Genomic DNA, 16,946 nt, shown 5'->3' on the forward strand with positions numbered 1-16,946 from the left:
CTAGGGAACATATTACTAACTCGTTATTCACTTACATCGTCATATCTCAGCCCTCCTACGATATTCACTTTAATGAGTTTGGGTTTTGACACCCAGGGATAGTGTTGTGAAGTTTGGGAGGGGGACACAGAAAATGGTGACTCAAGATACTTACTGCAGAATGTACTTTGGGACCCATCCTGGGAACAAAAGAAGTGACAGAAAGTCAGACTTCAAAGTCACCCCACTGCTGAGTGGTTGCCTGGGGAGAAACAGACAGACCAGCTTTATTTTTGAATAGTTCTCCAAGATAGTTCACAGCCAGGCGGAAGAGACTTAATCTTTATTTTAGGAACTCACCCAAAAGGTGTGCGTCGCCGTAGCTGCACGATCATTTACGGTGACAGTCATCATTACGGAGCATGCTGAATTCAGAGGAGTTCTATTTTGGACGTGCTCATAACCCGTCTGTGCATCTTTTCTCTTTCAGTATAATAAAGTGTACAAGAACCTAAAGGAGTTTTCTCAAAATGGAGAGAATTTCTGCAAGCAGGTCACATCCATTCTTCAGCAAAGGTACAGAGCGCACGTTTGCAAAAAACGGTTCTTCCTCTTTACTTGGAGCTAGCGATATGACTGTTGGAGTGATTACAATCTGTCCTACTTTCCAGAACTCGGTGTTATATTTTGGTACTTGAGAGACTGATTTGAAGAGTGATTCTCCTCTGTTGCACATTTATCACTGCGGTACCATGATAATCAAGAAACAACAGGAAGTAATTCTGCGTGGGAAGACTCAGTCAAGTCTCTTTTGACTCCTCAGACTGAGTTTATCACCCCCTCCTGGGGCACTCCTGGTGCCTGCGTGTCCACCATTATTGTACTTCCCACACTGATGGCAATTATGAGCTGACATTTCTGTCCCCCCACTACAGGGTCAGGCTTGCTCATCTTTGTGTCCTGAGCTTTGAGAGTCTGGGCTTTTGACTTCGTCGGTAAATGTCTGATGAATGAAAAGTGACCATTTTCAGTATCACCTTGTCTTTTTTTTTTTTTTTAAGATTTTATTTATTTGACAGAGATCACAAGTAGGCAGAGAGTCAGGCAGAGAGACAGAGGGGGAAGTGGGCTTCCTGCTGAGCAGAGAGCCCGATGTGGGGCTCGATCCCAGGACCCTGAGATCACGACCCAAGCCAAAGGCAGAGGCTTAACCCACTGAGCCACCCAAGCGCCCAGTATCACCTTGTCTTAAGACTAGATGTGATATGTGTCAATTTGGTGACTGTGCTAAAATGAGCACCCTGAACTCAGTCAAGAAAGTTACAGAAGTTCCTGTTTTGAGTTGGGCCATTAAGGGTCTTCAAGCCATTTCCCCACATCTAGACAGCTCTATAATAAACAACTCTAAAAAGGCCTCCAGAAGAGACTGCATATTCTTTTAAGGTAACCATTTCAAATTTAAAATAATTGCAAGTGTAGAAGACATGGGCCGATGGCCTCCTGCGTTAGTAGGACAACAACAGACGAGAATATTAGCATCTTCGGGAACCATACATGAGGCCAAGGAAAGATACAGGAAAGCTCAAACAGGCATTTATTAAAAGAAAAAGCAACCCCCCCAAAGACCCACAAAACAAAAATAGGTTTGTCAAACAGAGTTGAAAGAGAAAAAATTAAATTAAGATGCTTCTGTGGCCAATTGCCTTGATTCTATGAGAGGAACAGGGAGGACCAATCTGAGAGGGAATCTCTTCCGTAAGAAATTTTTTTTTATTTTAAAATTTTTATTTTAAAATTTATTTTATTAATTTCAAAAGAAATTAATAAAATATGGCCAGTTAGCTATTATACAAATTCAATCCATTAGCTATATGAGAAAGCACTTCCCTCCTGCAGATCTGGAAGCATCTGTAAATATATTAGCCATGCATATGACCTAGATTAGAAACATCTGGGCTTTGATTATTTTGATGCACCTGTGTTCAAAATTCGTGCCCAGTAGAGACCTATGAAGACAGAAGGCAGGTGGTAAAAAATGCCTCGCAAACTGACTCAACAATGAACAGAATAAATCTGAGGCAATCACTGCCCCCAAACTGCCTTATTGCTTTTCCCTTGTCCAGGTCACTCGAACCCCTCCACCCTGCCACAGACATATCCACTTTATATATGATCAGAGCCTGCATTTCTTACCCATGTCTCTCTTGAAGTTGCTTCCTCGGGCTACCATCTTTCCTAGATTTAGTCACGCACAAAGCCTTCCACCCACATTGTTCTACAGCGTCAAACAAGCTCCAATGAAGTAAAAACACTTGGGTAGCTAAGAATATTTCACTCCATGGTTTTACCTTCTTATGGAGCAGAATTCAGAATCTGAAGATCTTTTTTTTTTTTTAAGATTTTATTTATTTATTTGACAGACAGAGATCACAAGTGGGCAGAGGAGGAAGAAGAGGAGGAAGCAGTCTCCCTGCTGAGCAGAGAGCCCGATATGAGGCTCGATCCCAGGACCCTGGGATCATGACCTGAGCTGAAGGCAGAGGCTTTAACCCACTGAGCCATCCAGGCACCCCCCTCCTTTTTTTAAGATTATTTATTTATTTGATAGAGAGAGAGCACAAGCAGGCAGAGCAGCAGAAAGAGGGAGAAGCAGGCTCCTCGCTGAGCAGAGAGCCCCACTCGGGACTCAATCCCAGGACCCTGGGATCGTGGCCTGAGCCAAAGGCAGATGCTTAACCCACTGAGCCACCCAGATGCCACCTAGAATTTGGAGATCTAAAGAATACTACTGGTTAGCAAAATTACATGCACTTTTCTGGGATAAAAACTACATAGTGTAAATACAAAAGGGGAATCTAGTATGTTAACCTGACCAGCAAATTTATGCTAGATATTAGGTCATTTATGCATTAGATGCATTTTGTAAAGCTAATTAATTAACTAATTTTAAATTTTAGGTAGTCAATATACAGTACAGTGTTGGTTTCAGGAGTAGAATTCAGTGATTCCTCACTTACATACAACACCCAGTGCTCATCATAAGTGAGCTCCTTAATACCCCTTACCCATCTAGCCCACCCCCTACCCACCTCCCTCCATCAACCCTCAGTTTGTTCTCTGTTGTTAAGAGTCTCCTGGATTTTTACCGTGTGACTGGGACCTCTGCCCACCCAATCAAGCCCAATACCTGGAAGCCATCCATGACCCCTTGTTCTATCTCATCTCATGACCAAGTCTTCCTGTTTCTCTCTTAACCACCTTTCATACCTATAGCTTTCTTCTCATTTAATGGCCTCTGTCATTAATGGGGGGGAATCTCTTAACCTAGTAGGTGAGGATGAGGTCACAGTTTCTGAGCATGTGCCTTTGTCCTTTAAATCCGATCTGTGATTGTGTTAAAGTGAACCCAATGACATCAGGCATCCTGGGAGCTGCTGTGTGTTTTTGGCTAAGTCAGAGTTGCTGCTACAAACAAAGGGAAACTGAAACCACTAATTGGACAAAAGAAGCTAAGCATGACCATGAATTGCAGAATTTCCAGGCAAAATGATGTTTCAATAACAGCTGCACTTTTTCATCATCACCAATTAGAACAAATTGGTAGGCAGCTGAGCTTGGCAGTGCAGCATTTCTGGACTTAAAGCTTGATTGTGGTGCTGTCTCTTGTAGCCACATGCTAATGTGGACTTGCCGTGCAGAACTACACTGCCATGGCTTTGAAAGCAAGATGCCTGGGACAGTTGAGTATCCAAGGACAGTAGAGGCCTTATTCTGGTAATGTAAGTGTACTAATAAGAAAATATTGTTTATATTATTATTATATTGTATATTATATTATGTATTATTATTTACATTATTTATATTTATCCCCTTTATATATTTATATTTATTCCTTGACTCCAGTCCCATCTCAAAACGGTACCCGTCAGAGATGCATAGAACCAGTGCTCGTCTCTGCTCTAGACCCTACTGCCCTATACTGTCGGAGTCTGTTCACTTGCCTGTCTCCTCCACTGGAGGCCGAACTCCTTGAGAGTCTGTGTATCCCAGGGGACCAGCACAGAGCCTGGCACAGAGCAGGCATTCAATAGACGTTCACTGAGTCAATCAATGTGTTAATGTAAGAATGACTTCAGGCACTCAGAACTTTTAAGAAGTTCAAGATAGGCTATTTCTTTTTTTTTTTTTTTTTTAAAGATTTTATTTATTTATTTGACAGAGAGAAAGATCACAAGTAGGAAGAGAGGCAGGTAGAGAGAGAAGGGGAAGCAGGCTCTCTGGAGCCTGATGCGGGGCTCGATCTCAGGACCCTGGGATCATGACCTGAGCCGAAGGCAGAGGCTTAACCCACTGAGCCACCCAGGCGCCCCAAGATAGGCTATTTCTGAGGCACAATAAATAAGGGTGTCCAAGAAATTCACTTACATGGTATGTAGAATATTCTTTTGAACAAAATCTAGAAAAGAATGACAAAACCCTGCGAGACACCATTTATCCAGCACAATCTTCAGATCAGGCACTGTTTTCAATTCGTCTTATACTTGTTCTCCTTTACTTTTTTAAAATTCTCACAACTCAGTGCACTGTGAACGTACTCTGGTCCATTCCTAATATACAGATGGGGATGAGGGAAAAAAGATACAGTTTGATTTCTACCCAGCTCATCGCAGGCTTGGTGTAAGGGCATCCGCCAACTGGGCAGGCAGTTTGAGGCACCACCAACCATGGGTGTTCCAACACGTTCACAGGCCCTGGTCCAGCTCCCTTCAGAGTCTGAAGGTCCTCTGTGGGAAGGGACATCAGCAGCCCTTAAGCCCAGTAGCTTTTTTTTTTTTAAGATTTTATTTATTTATTTGAGAGAGAGAGAGAGAGTGAGAACAAACGGGGGGAGCTGTAGGAGGAGGGAGAGGGGGAGAGGGAGTAGCAGGCTCCTTGATGAGCAGGTGCCTGATGTGGGGCTTGATCCCAGGATCCTGAGATCATGACCTGAGTCAAAGGCAGATGCTTAACCCACTGAGCCACCCAGGCGTCCCAAACCCAGTAGCTTTTAAACCTGGTAAGACAGAGGTGTGTGGGAGTCCTCAGGGACCCCTTCAGGGAGTGAGCAAAAATTAGATGTGGAGGACTCAGCTCTCTTGTCACAACCACTCCCGTTATATCCAGAATACATTTCTATGAGGTGGTGAGATTCTGTATAAAACTTTGTTTTCCAGCTAAAAAGTTTTGAATAGTGCCCTTTTTGTCCATTTTACCTGCCTTCCCTCATGACAACACTTCCACCTGACTCCACGGACCTCACTTCGTTCCAGAATGACCAGGCAGGGAGAATGTGAAGTCTAGAGCTAGGGCAGCTGTGCGCTCGCTCCCTGGGCTGGGAGTGGATGGGAACTGAGTGGGTGTCCTGAGTCTGGCTCTCCCATTTCAGCTTCTCATACTGTTCTTAGCAGGCAGAATTAAGGCAATCAATACTGATGAAGAGGGAGTTGTAGGCTAGCCAAAGAGCCCAGCCGCTTGAATAACAGAGCTTCCATGTAAAAATGTCCTTTAAATGTCCTCTAAATAACGGACTTTTAAAGATAGCCTATTTGTAAGACGGGCTTGTGACTGTCTTTTAAGAGGCAGACTGCTAAGGCTTAGGGGACAAGGTCAGCACACCAGCCCCCAAGCTGGAAGCTGTAGGCAACAAGGAATAGGGGTGTTTACGAACAAAGATTTCAGATTACTAAAACGCCTTCTTAACTCAAAATGAAGGGATGGCTCTGTCACCTGCTGTTCCCAAGCTTGAGAAGGCTTTGGTTCAAGTTTAATTAGTCTCTCATAGACACAAGGGCCAGCTACAGTCTTTTTCTTTTTTTTTTTTAATCACTTTTGATCATCTTAATTTTAATAGAGCAGGATACACTAAAATTGATGACGTGGTCACTTCTATTCTTACAGTTTAATTTGTGCTCTAACATATGGAATCTGATGCCATATATTTTTCCTCTCTCCTTTCTTTCAGAAGTGTCATTTATTTTAAAATCTAAGACAAATGTTGGTCTTTGACTTACTGGTTGGTCTTCATTATTACTAATGAAAATTTATTGACCTGCCTCCACATGCTGAGAGGAAATTATTAGAATATAAATGGATTAAAAGTCAATGCATGCCATTTTCCTGGTTCAGGATCTTTGAGGCTCACTGGAAAGTTGTGAGTCTGAGTTACCAATTGAAGTACATATAAGTACATCATCAGTTTCATATGTGCCAAGACAACTGCTTGGAGAAGAAATCTCAACTATAGGGCTAGAACATTAAGCACTGTGTTTTTACAAGCTTGTTTCTGATTATTTTAATGAGGGAATGAAATTCTCTGTCTCAGGTTCACTCTGCCTCTCTTAACTCCCTTTTCATGCCAGAATCCATAATGAAAGCAGCTCCCTTCAAGGACTGAGAAGAAAACAATGGACACAGGGCTGCACATTGCCATCTTTGCCTTGGGAAAACCCTGCTGTCAGTTCATTTCTATTTAGCAGGAATTCCCAAAGGAGATACACACACACACAATTAGACCATAAGCGCAGATGAGCCCACGGCAGTGTCTGTTTCAATGTATAAATGATCTGACTTGTAAAAGTAAAAGCTGTCTCTCTGCTTGCCATGGCTTCTTAGAGCAATTTTCTCTGGGGAGGAATTTACCCATTAACCCCTGTTAAGATACAGGCCGTGGGCTGCCAGAGGCGAGGAACCTTTCCTTTAGTAGGCAGGGTCACCAGAAAGAGAGCTCTGAGTGTTACACTCCCCTTGTATCCACACCCATCCTCCTGACCCCACTGGCATTGCATTTCCTTCTGACTGGCAGGGTGAGCTGCTGAGGAGTCTGAAATGGTCATTAGGGTTTAAAATGCAAGAGAAGATGTTTGCAACCTGCTTTGCTTGATGAGTTTAAATGCCGGGTCTAAAATGTTATAGGGTCACCATCCTGCTGCAGGTGGAGAGGCAGGGACACTGTGTAGTACTGTTCTGAGAGGCCCCGCCCACCTCTGCCTGGTTTCAGAGAGCTACACTGGGGACAGCTGATATCATAGCTCCCTCCCTCCAGCTCTCCAGATCTAGGAACATAACTTAGGACCTGTCTAAGGCAGGGAACTGCCTCCTTCACATCTGGGAACATAGCTTAGGACCACACTGCCTCTTTCAGAAGAGGCCAGGCCAAGCTCATTTGTCAGTGCTGAGGCTGCTGGGAATCCTTTCTCTGGCTGCTAAGCCGCCAGGAGACACGGTGATTCAGAACACTGACGGCAAAGGTGAAGTGAGAGGTGGTGTCAGTTTTTTAAAAAATACTTAACCTTTGTCTTCCTCCGCAATTCTCTATTCCTGCCTCTTCCCCATTATTTCAGAAGCAGGAAACTGGAGTAACCAAGCAGGTGCTTTCTCGAGCCAGACTGCCCAGTTTGTGTCCCAGCTCTGTCCCTTCTTCCTGTGTGACCTCAGACAAGTTAACAGACTAGGCTGTGCATTGGTGTTCCCCTCTGTGAAAGAGTAGAGTACGTGTGCCTACCTGATGGGAGTTACCACAGATTAAATGAGGAAATACACCTAAAACACTCAGAATGGTGCCTGGCATGTTCTAAGTGCCCAAGAAATGTTGGATGTCATCTTTCTTTTCTTTTTTTTTTAAATTTTTTTTTTAAGATTTTATTTATTTATTTGTCAGAGAGAAAGAGAGAGAGAGAGAGAGTGCATTCAAGCAAGTGCACAAGCAGGCAGAGTGGCAGGCAGAGATGGAGAGAGAAGCAGGCTCCCTGCCGAGCAAGGAGCCCAATGCGGGACTCGATCACAGGACCCTGGAATCATGACCTGAGACGAAGGCAGCGGCTTAACCGACTGAGCCACCCAGGTGTCCCGGATGTCATCTTTCGTGTGCAGACAGAGCACAGGTCAAGCGTCAGCCACATGTCAACAAAGGATGGCAATGCCTTTGCATAGGCAGCGTTTCTCTTCACACAAGTATCTTAGAAATCAATTAATTAATTGAAACTCTGTAGGCTGGTTTCCTACGGCACTCAAGAGAAGGCCCGCAGAAGTACTGGGACTGTGGAGCAAAGGTGACCGGGCTCAACACAGAAATGAGCAATTGCCTCAAAGCCAGCAGGACCCTCCTCCTTTCTGGACACCAGAGCCCAACTTTTTTCACCAGGTGAATCTGATTAAGTCAACAGTTTAAAGGAAAGCAGCTCTTCCTTCTGGCAATTGTACTCTTTATTTCTGCTTGGCCTCTGGGACTCCTTGTACAGCCTACCAGAACATTCTGAAAGTGAAAACAAATTCTGAGGAAAAGCCTGTGCCTGTCCTGTTAGAAGCCATTCTGAATTGTTCTGGAGCCAATGGATAAGCAAACTGTGGATTCTTTCCCCCGTACCTCCCATCTCTGTATATTTTTGGAGTGTTCTGAATGTTTAGAGATCCTTGGGGTACATAATAATCAGATTAGAAAAATTACGATTTAGTAAGAATTTGTTTGGTGCCCAGCACTGAGCTGAGCAGTATGCATGCTTCACTGGATTTCATGCTTTCTGTGCTGCTTCCAAGTCGGAGTGGAATGCTGGAAAAGAAAGTCCTTAAAAGCCCTCCAGTTAGTGACACACTAGGACAGGGTTTGTGTCTAGCTGCCATAAGGGCTAGAAAGCAGTGTATTCTGACATTAGGGCTGAGCAATGCATCAGGACAGGAATGCATCTAAAGAATTTAAGCTTTTCGAAGGTGGGAAACAAGAACAAATATAGCAGAGACCAGTTAAAAATTCCAACCAAGATCTGATGGGAAGTCCATTCAGTGATTTATTCATTCAAGATATGTACTGAGTGCCTATTACGTGCCTGGTACTGTTCTAGGTCTAGAGCTATAGCAGCGAACAAAGCAAATTCTGGCCCTTGAGGAACTTACATTCTAGGTCTGTTCAAAGACTTGTTCCTAGAAATACACAGTAAACACCTGATAAGATAGTGCTACATTCTAGGACATAGATACAGCTGTAGGGGGGTAGCTTCTGAGGTAGTGCTGTTTGGGGTTTACTTGAAGGAGATGCCATGTGGTTATGTAGCAGAAGAACTACCCAGCCACAGCATGTGCAAAGGCCCTGAGGCAGGATTGCATTTGGTCACTAAGCAGGAGCATGGGATGACTGGTGGGAGGGGATATCAGAGAGGAGCCAGGTGTCAGATTATGCAGGTCAATCAAGCAATCCATCTCGCTGTCCAGCCCTTCTTAGGCTTGGGTCATTTGTACATTTTACTCACCATAACACCTCTTGAGGTAGGTCTGATTAGTCCCTTTTAGCACTGCCTAAGGCCATTCCAGAAGTTGGGGTTTGGGCTTCTACAGCATCTAGGTTCATCAAGGTGATGGTCACTCCGAGCTTGCTGCTGAACAGCATTCTCTCTCTCCATCAACTGGAACATATTCCTAGAGTGCAGAACATTTTTTTTTTAATGCAATGAGATATTTATCAGCTTCATTATTTTAAAATATTTGCTATTGCCATTCCTTATTCTTGGGCAAGTTCTGATTCCAAATGTTGTTTTCTGCACCTAGGTCTTAACATGCATCCTACAGTGGCCTTCTTTCCTGCAAAAAGTGGCAAAAATAACTTAGAACACAGCTATACTAAGAGGGAAAGCTGAATAGAAATTTAGCATAGGCCAATAACCTCTGGATTCCATTTCATAAAACAGAGCTATCATTCTCTGTTTTGTCCATAACACTGAGTCCAAATTCACTGCTCTGAAAAAAATACAGGTATTAAGTTTAGTGACTAGGGAGTTCTGGGATTGTTTTTCAAATGAAATGAAGTCATAAATAATCCTAAAGATATGTTATAATAAAAATAGAACTCAAAGGCTAAAATCTATGCAATAACAACAAAATAAACAAGCCCATTCTGGTCCAAATTAAGAAGGAAAACAATACAGATCGAACTTAATTTCCTACACTTTTATTATCTTCAGCAGTGAAAATGAGAAGATGAATAAGAGTATGTTGTTATTTTATCTATAGATGGGCCTATAAGTAGGACACGGTAAAATCAGTTTAAGATCACGGTGATTCAATCTATTCAAAAGAACCAAGGAGTTTGCTTTTGGAGACATGCCCAGATTCCCTACTGAGTCTTTTCCTGCACACAAAGTAACAGAAATCCATTTTCTAAATCTGGTTTTGTCCAATTCTGTACTTTTCCATTAGGAAGCTCCTTCTTGCTTCTTGTGTAGGAGTCGCTGGGTTGAGGGGAGCATTGAGAGGAGAGCATGTCTCCTCTTGCTCTCCTCTCCCTGCCATGATGTGTGCTTGTCCAGTGGCTGAAAATAAAGTCTAAGTCTACAAAAAGACCAAGGAGACCTTTTGCTTCTTCAGAAACTTAAGACCTGGAATGCTATTAAAAACAAAGATCTGTGTGGGGCACCTGGGTGGCTCAGTGGGTTAAAGCCTCTGCCTTTAGCTCAGGTCATGATCTCAGGGTCCTGGGAACAAGCCCCACATCGGGCTCTCTGCTCAGTGGGGAGCCTGCTTCCCCCTCTCTCTCTGCCTTCTTCTCTGTCCACTCGTGATCTCTCTCTGTCAAATAAATAAAATCTTAAAAACCAAACAAACAAACAAACAAAAACAAAGATCTGTGTATCTCAACAAATGAGAGCTGGAAATGGCAAAATGAGAAACCATCATCATATCCAACGTGGGGGACCTCCCATCATCTATAATGAGGACAACAGTGTCACCATGACCTTTGGAAACATCCCTGGAATTACTCTACTTAATGTAAGCAAACTGAACATTTTGGAACTTACTCCTGGTGGGCATGGAGGATGTTTCCACATTTGTACTGAAAGCGATTTCCTCGAGCTGGATAATCTGGATGACACTCGGCATAAGGCTGCCTCCCTCAAGAGTAACTATCACCTTCCCATGCCCAAGATGCTTGATACACACCTTAGCAGAACCTTGAAAAGCCCAGAGATCCAAAAGCCCTCCGAGCACCATGGAAGAAGATGCATCACAGAGTCCTGAAGAAGAATCCGCTGAAGAACCTGAGAATTCTGTTGATGCTAAACCCATATGCAAAGACCATGTGCCTGAACACCATTCTCACCAGGCCAGGCGTCACAAACTCTGGGTTTGTGTCAGGTGGCAGTGGTGCTAGAAGCCAAGTCAGAATAGAAGGGGGTCCCAGGCAAGCAGCCTGTGGTAGGGAAGAAAGGAAAGGAGGCTGTTGGCGTTAAGGAGCAGAAGAAGCCTTTGGTGGGGAAAAGGTTGCAAAGATTGCAGTGACAAAGCAACAGCTGAGAAGCCCACAGAAAAGAAAACCCACCATCAAGACAGGAAGCTCGCCGCATAAACCTACTTGTATTTCTTGCGTAAATGTTGAGCCATTTTGGACAGCTAATTTTAAATAAAGACATGATCAAGGACAGTGAGAAACAAAACAAAACAAAACAAAGAAAGCTACTTCTTGGCTAACTTCATCATAATTTATCACTTTATCGCCAACTATTATAATCTAGAGCTAATCTGATGGTGCTAATGTCCTAGAGCAAGCAGGAAAGTCTTCTGTTCCTTACTCCATGAATTGGTTGGCTAGGGCTGACATAACAAGGTACCACAGACTGGGTGTCTTAAAAAACAGCGATGTAGCATCTCATAGTTCTGGAGGCCAGATGTCTGAGATCAGGTGTCATCTGGGTCGGTTCCTTCTAAGTGCGTGAGGAGGAATCTGGTCCATGCTGCTCTCTCACCTCTGGTGGTTTGCTGCCCATCTTTGGGACTCCTTGGCTTGTAGATGCATTGCCCCAGTCTCTTGTCTTCACTTCCACATGGCATTCTCCCTGTGTGTGTGTCTCTCTCTATGTCCAAATTTCCTCTTCTTATAAGGACGTGGCCATATTGGATCTGGGCCCATTCCGATGACCTCATCTTAGTTTGGTCATCTGAAAAGTCCCTATTTCCAAATAAGGCCATATTCATGGGATCTGGGGGTTAGGGTTTTAACATTGTGGCAAGATGGGAAGGGCGTACAATTCAATCCATAACACTGGTATGCAAGAAGTTTAAATGAAAAACTCCCCCTTTGTGGGCTCTTCTTGGAGATCCTTAAGGATTTCACCTAAGGACAGAAGGGGATCCTTAGAGTAAACACATCATCTCTTCCTTGTGTAGACATTGCATTGTCAGTCTGAGCCCTCCTTCACACGTGTGTGTGTGTGTGTGTGTGTGTGTGTGTTTGATATCTGGTCAGAACATCCAATCTACCAACTATCCCTTTGCTAACAGGGCAAACTTGGAGATTAACTATGCCAAAGGACTTCAGAAACTGGTAATCAAGTTAAGCAAAACATTACAGAGCACGAAAAAAAAGTAAGTATATGAAACAGGTAAGGTAAAATCATTCATAAGAGTTATAATAAGTGACATATGTTCGAGGCCAGCTTCCTCTTAGAAATGTGGCAGGTGCGCAGCATTCAGCCTGGCTTATGATTTCTTGGGCACTTACTGTGTGCCAGGCATGGTGTTAAGTACTTTCACAGATACTCCCCTTTAAGCCTCTCAACAACCCTTATTAAGTCTTATTATTGTCCCAGTTACAGACAGGTCTTGAGGCTTGGAGAGTTTTAAGAAACTTGCCCCAGTGACACAAATAATAAGTGTCAGAACTGGGCTAATCCGGTGTCCTTATGATTCCTAAGCCCATATTCATAAGAAGCCTCAGTGATGATATGTTACTTTGGAAGGAGTGCTGTTAAATTGGAGGGTCTTGGAGTCAAGGAGTGTGAATCCCGCTTTATCTCTACTCCATGACCTCCAACAAGTAACCTGGCCTCCCTGTGCCTTGATTTCCTCCATAAGTTAGATGGAGTACTGATATGAGTTGCCTGGTGCATGGGTGTGCAAGTCTGGATGGGGGCGGTGTAGATTATATGAGATCTTGTATGTGGAGATTAGTTCGTTGGGTCCTGAAAAACTGGTGGTTCACATTTTCCTTAATACATTTTGGAATAAAGTTGATTTTTTCTTTTGGGGGAGAGAGGAAAGATACTGGATATCCTAAAAGAGATTATAAAAATGGTCCATTAATGGTAATTGGTTACCAAGATTCTTGACCAATGCTTGCAGATGTCACCCCTAGCTGGAAGGGGCACGGCAAAGACCTCTTGGATGGTGAAAGGGAGAGGGACAGAAAGAAGCCTTCTGGAGCTCACATTCTTACTTCTTCTTTGAAGGCATCCTCTGTAAAAGCAAATAATGGCTTTGTGACTGTTTGACTTTGAGCTTGACTTTTAGGAGAGTATTTTAGTAGACTGTGAAGCAGCCAGTATAGCCAAATGGTTGAGTATAGACTTTATTGACACTGCCCCAGATTTAAATTCTATCTCTACCCTTTATCAGGCGGGCGAATCAGGGCAATTTATTTTACCTCTCAGTGTGTATTTAAAATGGAAATAGAACCTATCTCATATAATTGCTGTGAGGATTAAATGAGACAATACAAGTATTGTGTTTAATATCTGGCATGGAGTTCATTATGACTTTGATTCTAATTACCCCCTAAGAAATGAGAGGGGTAAGGATGCAGCGGTGTGGGTCTTATGTATTGCAATCCCAGCGTCTGGCCTGCATGCTCCCAGAGAGTTGGCATGTCCAGAATGTTCAGTTAACGAAGATTAGCACAATGATATTTAATAATAAACATTAACTGGACTATTACCTATACCCCTAATCTGTGTTGTGTAGGTAACCTGAATTATTTCTATTTTAAGAGACGAATTACCTGAGGGTGAGAGAACTCATGTGATCTTTCTAAGGTCACATAGGAAACAGAGACCCCTCTGAGGCTGAGGTTCTAGGCTTCCAGCTCTGCTGCTCAGCTCCTCTGAGGAGCAAGTGTCAGATTCTCTTTTCCAAAGGGTGTCTGAGTTCCTGTTTAAAAAATCAACTCTGGGACACCTGGGTGGCTCAGTCAGTCAAGCATCTGCCTTCGGCTTGGGTCATGATCCCAGGGTCCTGAGATCAAGGCCTTCATGGGGCTCCCCACTTGGTGGGAAGCCTGCTTCTCCCTCTTCCACCCCCCCCTGCTTGTGTTCCCTCTCTCACTGTGTCTCTTTTTGTCAGCTAAATAAGTAAAATCTTTAAAAAAAAAATCAACTCTATGGAAGTTTAATTTACATGGAACAAAAAGCACCCTCCTTAAGTATATGGTTTGGTCGATTCTGATAGGCGTATACTATATATGTATATAGTGTATATAGGTGTATACTATATATGTATATAGTGTATGTAGGTGTATACTATAGATGTAGCCCCACTAAAATCAAAACATAGACATTTTCATCACATCAAAAGATTCTTCATGCCTGTTTGCCGTCCTTTCCCCACCTAAGTGACCACTGATCTACTTATTATTGATACAGATTCATTTTGGGCTTTTTTGCAAAAAAACTGGAGGTCTATACTAAGTAGTCTCTAGTCTCTGGCTTTATGCCTGGCTTTGGATATGCAGAAAATCTGGCATCCTCTGGTCTAGCTATGTAATTCTCTGACTATAGGGTGCAGCCTAAGTCACTTGGAGGCAAAACCTCGCACCATCCTGATTTCAGCAGGGGCACATATCTGTCCCCACCCCTCCAGCAGAGTCTACACACACTTCTGTCCCTGAGGTTTATAGATGCAACTGAGCTTATCCTTCTGTCTTTTGAAGGCCAGTGATATGGGCTGCGGTGAGCTCTCCCCTTTCTGTGGGAGAAAATAGCATCACACTTCTTAACCCCCACCATGTGCCGTTAGGGGCAGGGCAGTGTCCTCCTTTTGTTAAATGGAGACACTGCTTATAAAATGACAAAATATCTGAGCTGTGGTCTTAAAAACCAGCAGGGAACAGTAGCTGGACCCCAAACCCAAGAGCAGCATGCGGGGATGTCCCAGGGCTCTTGGGTCCTACGCCCTTTAACTTTTCTGAGCCTAGCTCAGTGCACTCACTGGTGAAATGAGGAGCCTGAAAAGGTGGTCTTGAGGCCTCTCTCCCCCTACCCAGCCCACAATCTCCCGCCTGTTCTAAATGCCTGCTCACCCTTGGCTACTTTATGTCCCTGATTTTCTACAGACATGAAATGGAAGATGAAAATTGAAATGGAAAATGATGGAGAAAAGGCTGTCTATGTAATGATTACAGTGCAAATCAATAAATTGGCAGAATTAAATCCCATGGACACACTGAAATAAGATTAGGGAAATGAGAGCAGTTGTTGTAGGTAGTGGATCAGACATGACGCTGCATTGCTCAGACTTTACTGGGAACATGACACCTACTCTTGTGCCCTCCTGTTTTGCCCCCAGCTGTCTCGTCAGTGCCTGGACCTGGGTCTCAGAGGGCATGAAATCAGCGGCGGACCTGCATCAGTGAGTGGTGTTCCCCCTACCCCCCCCCCACTTCCCACCCCTACTCCCCTCTCCACTACTTACCCCAACCCCAGGGGGAAGCATAAATACTTAAAGTGGGTATGCCATGAATACTCTGCTTCAAACTTGCCCTGAATAGGCAGGCTGGAACACACCGTTTTATTTCCCCAGAAAACAATTTGGAAAGTAGATATAAATCCTAATACTATGCTTTTGTGTCTTTTATGTTCTATTTCTAGAAAACTTGGCAAAGCAATTGAGTTGGAAGCAATAAAACCAACTCATCAAGTCCTGAGTGTACATGAAAAGAAGAGAAAATCAGTGAGTCAAATCTCTCTTAAAGCAGGATTTCTGTCTTTGACCCGAGGAATGAAAGGTGATCGAAAGTGATGCTAGCTTTCAGGAATCTGTCATTAAAAGAAACAAGAGCTCAAGATTTATGTACAAAGGTGTTTGCTAAAGCATTGTTTGTCATAGTGAAAAACTAGAAACCTCTTTATCATCCAAAAATAAATTATGATAAATTCAAGCAATGGAATATTATGCAACCATTAAAATCTTATTACAGAAGAAATTAATGACATGGAAATTTTTTCACTATATAGTGTGAAATAAAAATGATCTCAATTTTGTAAAGTAAATATGTATATATGAATAGAAAAAAAATCTGAAGGAACCTCCCGAGAATGTTAATAAGAATTATTTCTAGATAGTGGTGTTTGAGGTTATTTTTATCTCATACTTTTTGTATTTTGATTGTTTTTCAATGACTAGATATCCCTTCTGTAAACAGAAGAATTATAAACACAGTTCTTAAAAAGATTTTTTTGTGTGTGCTTAACAGTTTGGGATTGGGTAAAGGCAATAATAGATATAATCCTCAGATAGTCTTAAAATTGGAAAAAAGAAAAAAAAACCTATATTCTTTCAGGAGCACCTGGTCCTCTTGTCTAGCATATTCTCTGGTCTTCCCGTATCCGTTTCCTTCCAGAACAATTTTATCTGTGCTTCTTTTTCTTTCAGTTATTAAGCACATGTATATTACATGAATGTAATAACATTCAGTTATTAAGCACTTTAAAATCTATTTTCAGGCGACATAAAGGGGTGTTTAATAAACGCTGCTCAACACTGATAGGGGTGAGGTCATGGTCAGAATTGGTTCAAAGCCAGGTGCAAGTTAGAAGTTCAGAAATAGTCATTGGTGGCCCTTGTGAAGAGAAGGGGTGGTGGCTAGGGTTGGGTTCAAATGACCACAGCCAGATAAAGGAGGTCCTAAAGGTAGTAAGTTAGTAAGATGGGGGATCTAGAAAAACCTGATGGAAGAGAAATAAGACAAAACATTTTTATTCAAATTCATTAAACTTAGTCAGGAAATGGAATTGATGTTTGTGTGGACATAATGTGTGTTTTTACCACAGTGGATGTTCTACTGAGGGCTGGGGTAATGGGGGAAATTTACACAGTAATGATTACTAAGCAATATAATCTTCCACCTTTGCAAACCAACTTAATAAAAACCAAACACCAGTCTACATTTCATTAAT

General features: G+C 42.8%; 1 protein-coding gene and 1 pseudogene across 1 annotated transcript in view; both read left to right on the forward strand.

Annotated features, from left to right (window-relative positions):
* NOSTRIN (nitric oxide synthase trafficking) overlaps nt 1–16,946 on the forward strand; it is a 56,317-nt gene that overhangs the window by 9,895 nt on the left and 29,476 nt on the right. The window contains exons 2-5 of the mRNA XM_032880378.1: nt 470–555; nt 12,280–12,363; nt 15,337–15,399; nt 15,639–15,720. Coding sequence (XP_032736269.1) covers nt 470–555; nt 12,280–12,363; nt 15,337–15,399; nt 15,639–15,720 — 315 coding nt within the window. The remainder of the gene's footprint in view (nt 1–469; nt 556–12,279; nt 12,364–15,336; nt 15,400–15,638; nt 15,721–16,946) is intronic.
* Nucleotides 10,295–11,627, forward strand: LOC116880870 (annotated as a pseudogene).

This window comes from Lontra canadensis, unplaced genomic scaffold (assembly GCF_010015895.1).
Source record: "Lontra canadensis isolate GAN:19392208 unplaced genomic scaffold, GSC_riverotter_1.0 scaffold69, whole genome shotgun sequence".
Taxonomy (NCBI): domain Eukaryota; kingdom Metazoa; phylum Chordata; class Mammalia; order Carnivora; family Mustelidae; genus Lontra; species Lontra canadensis.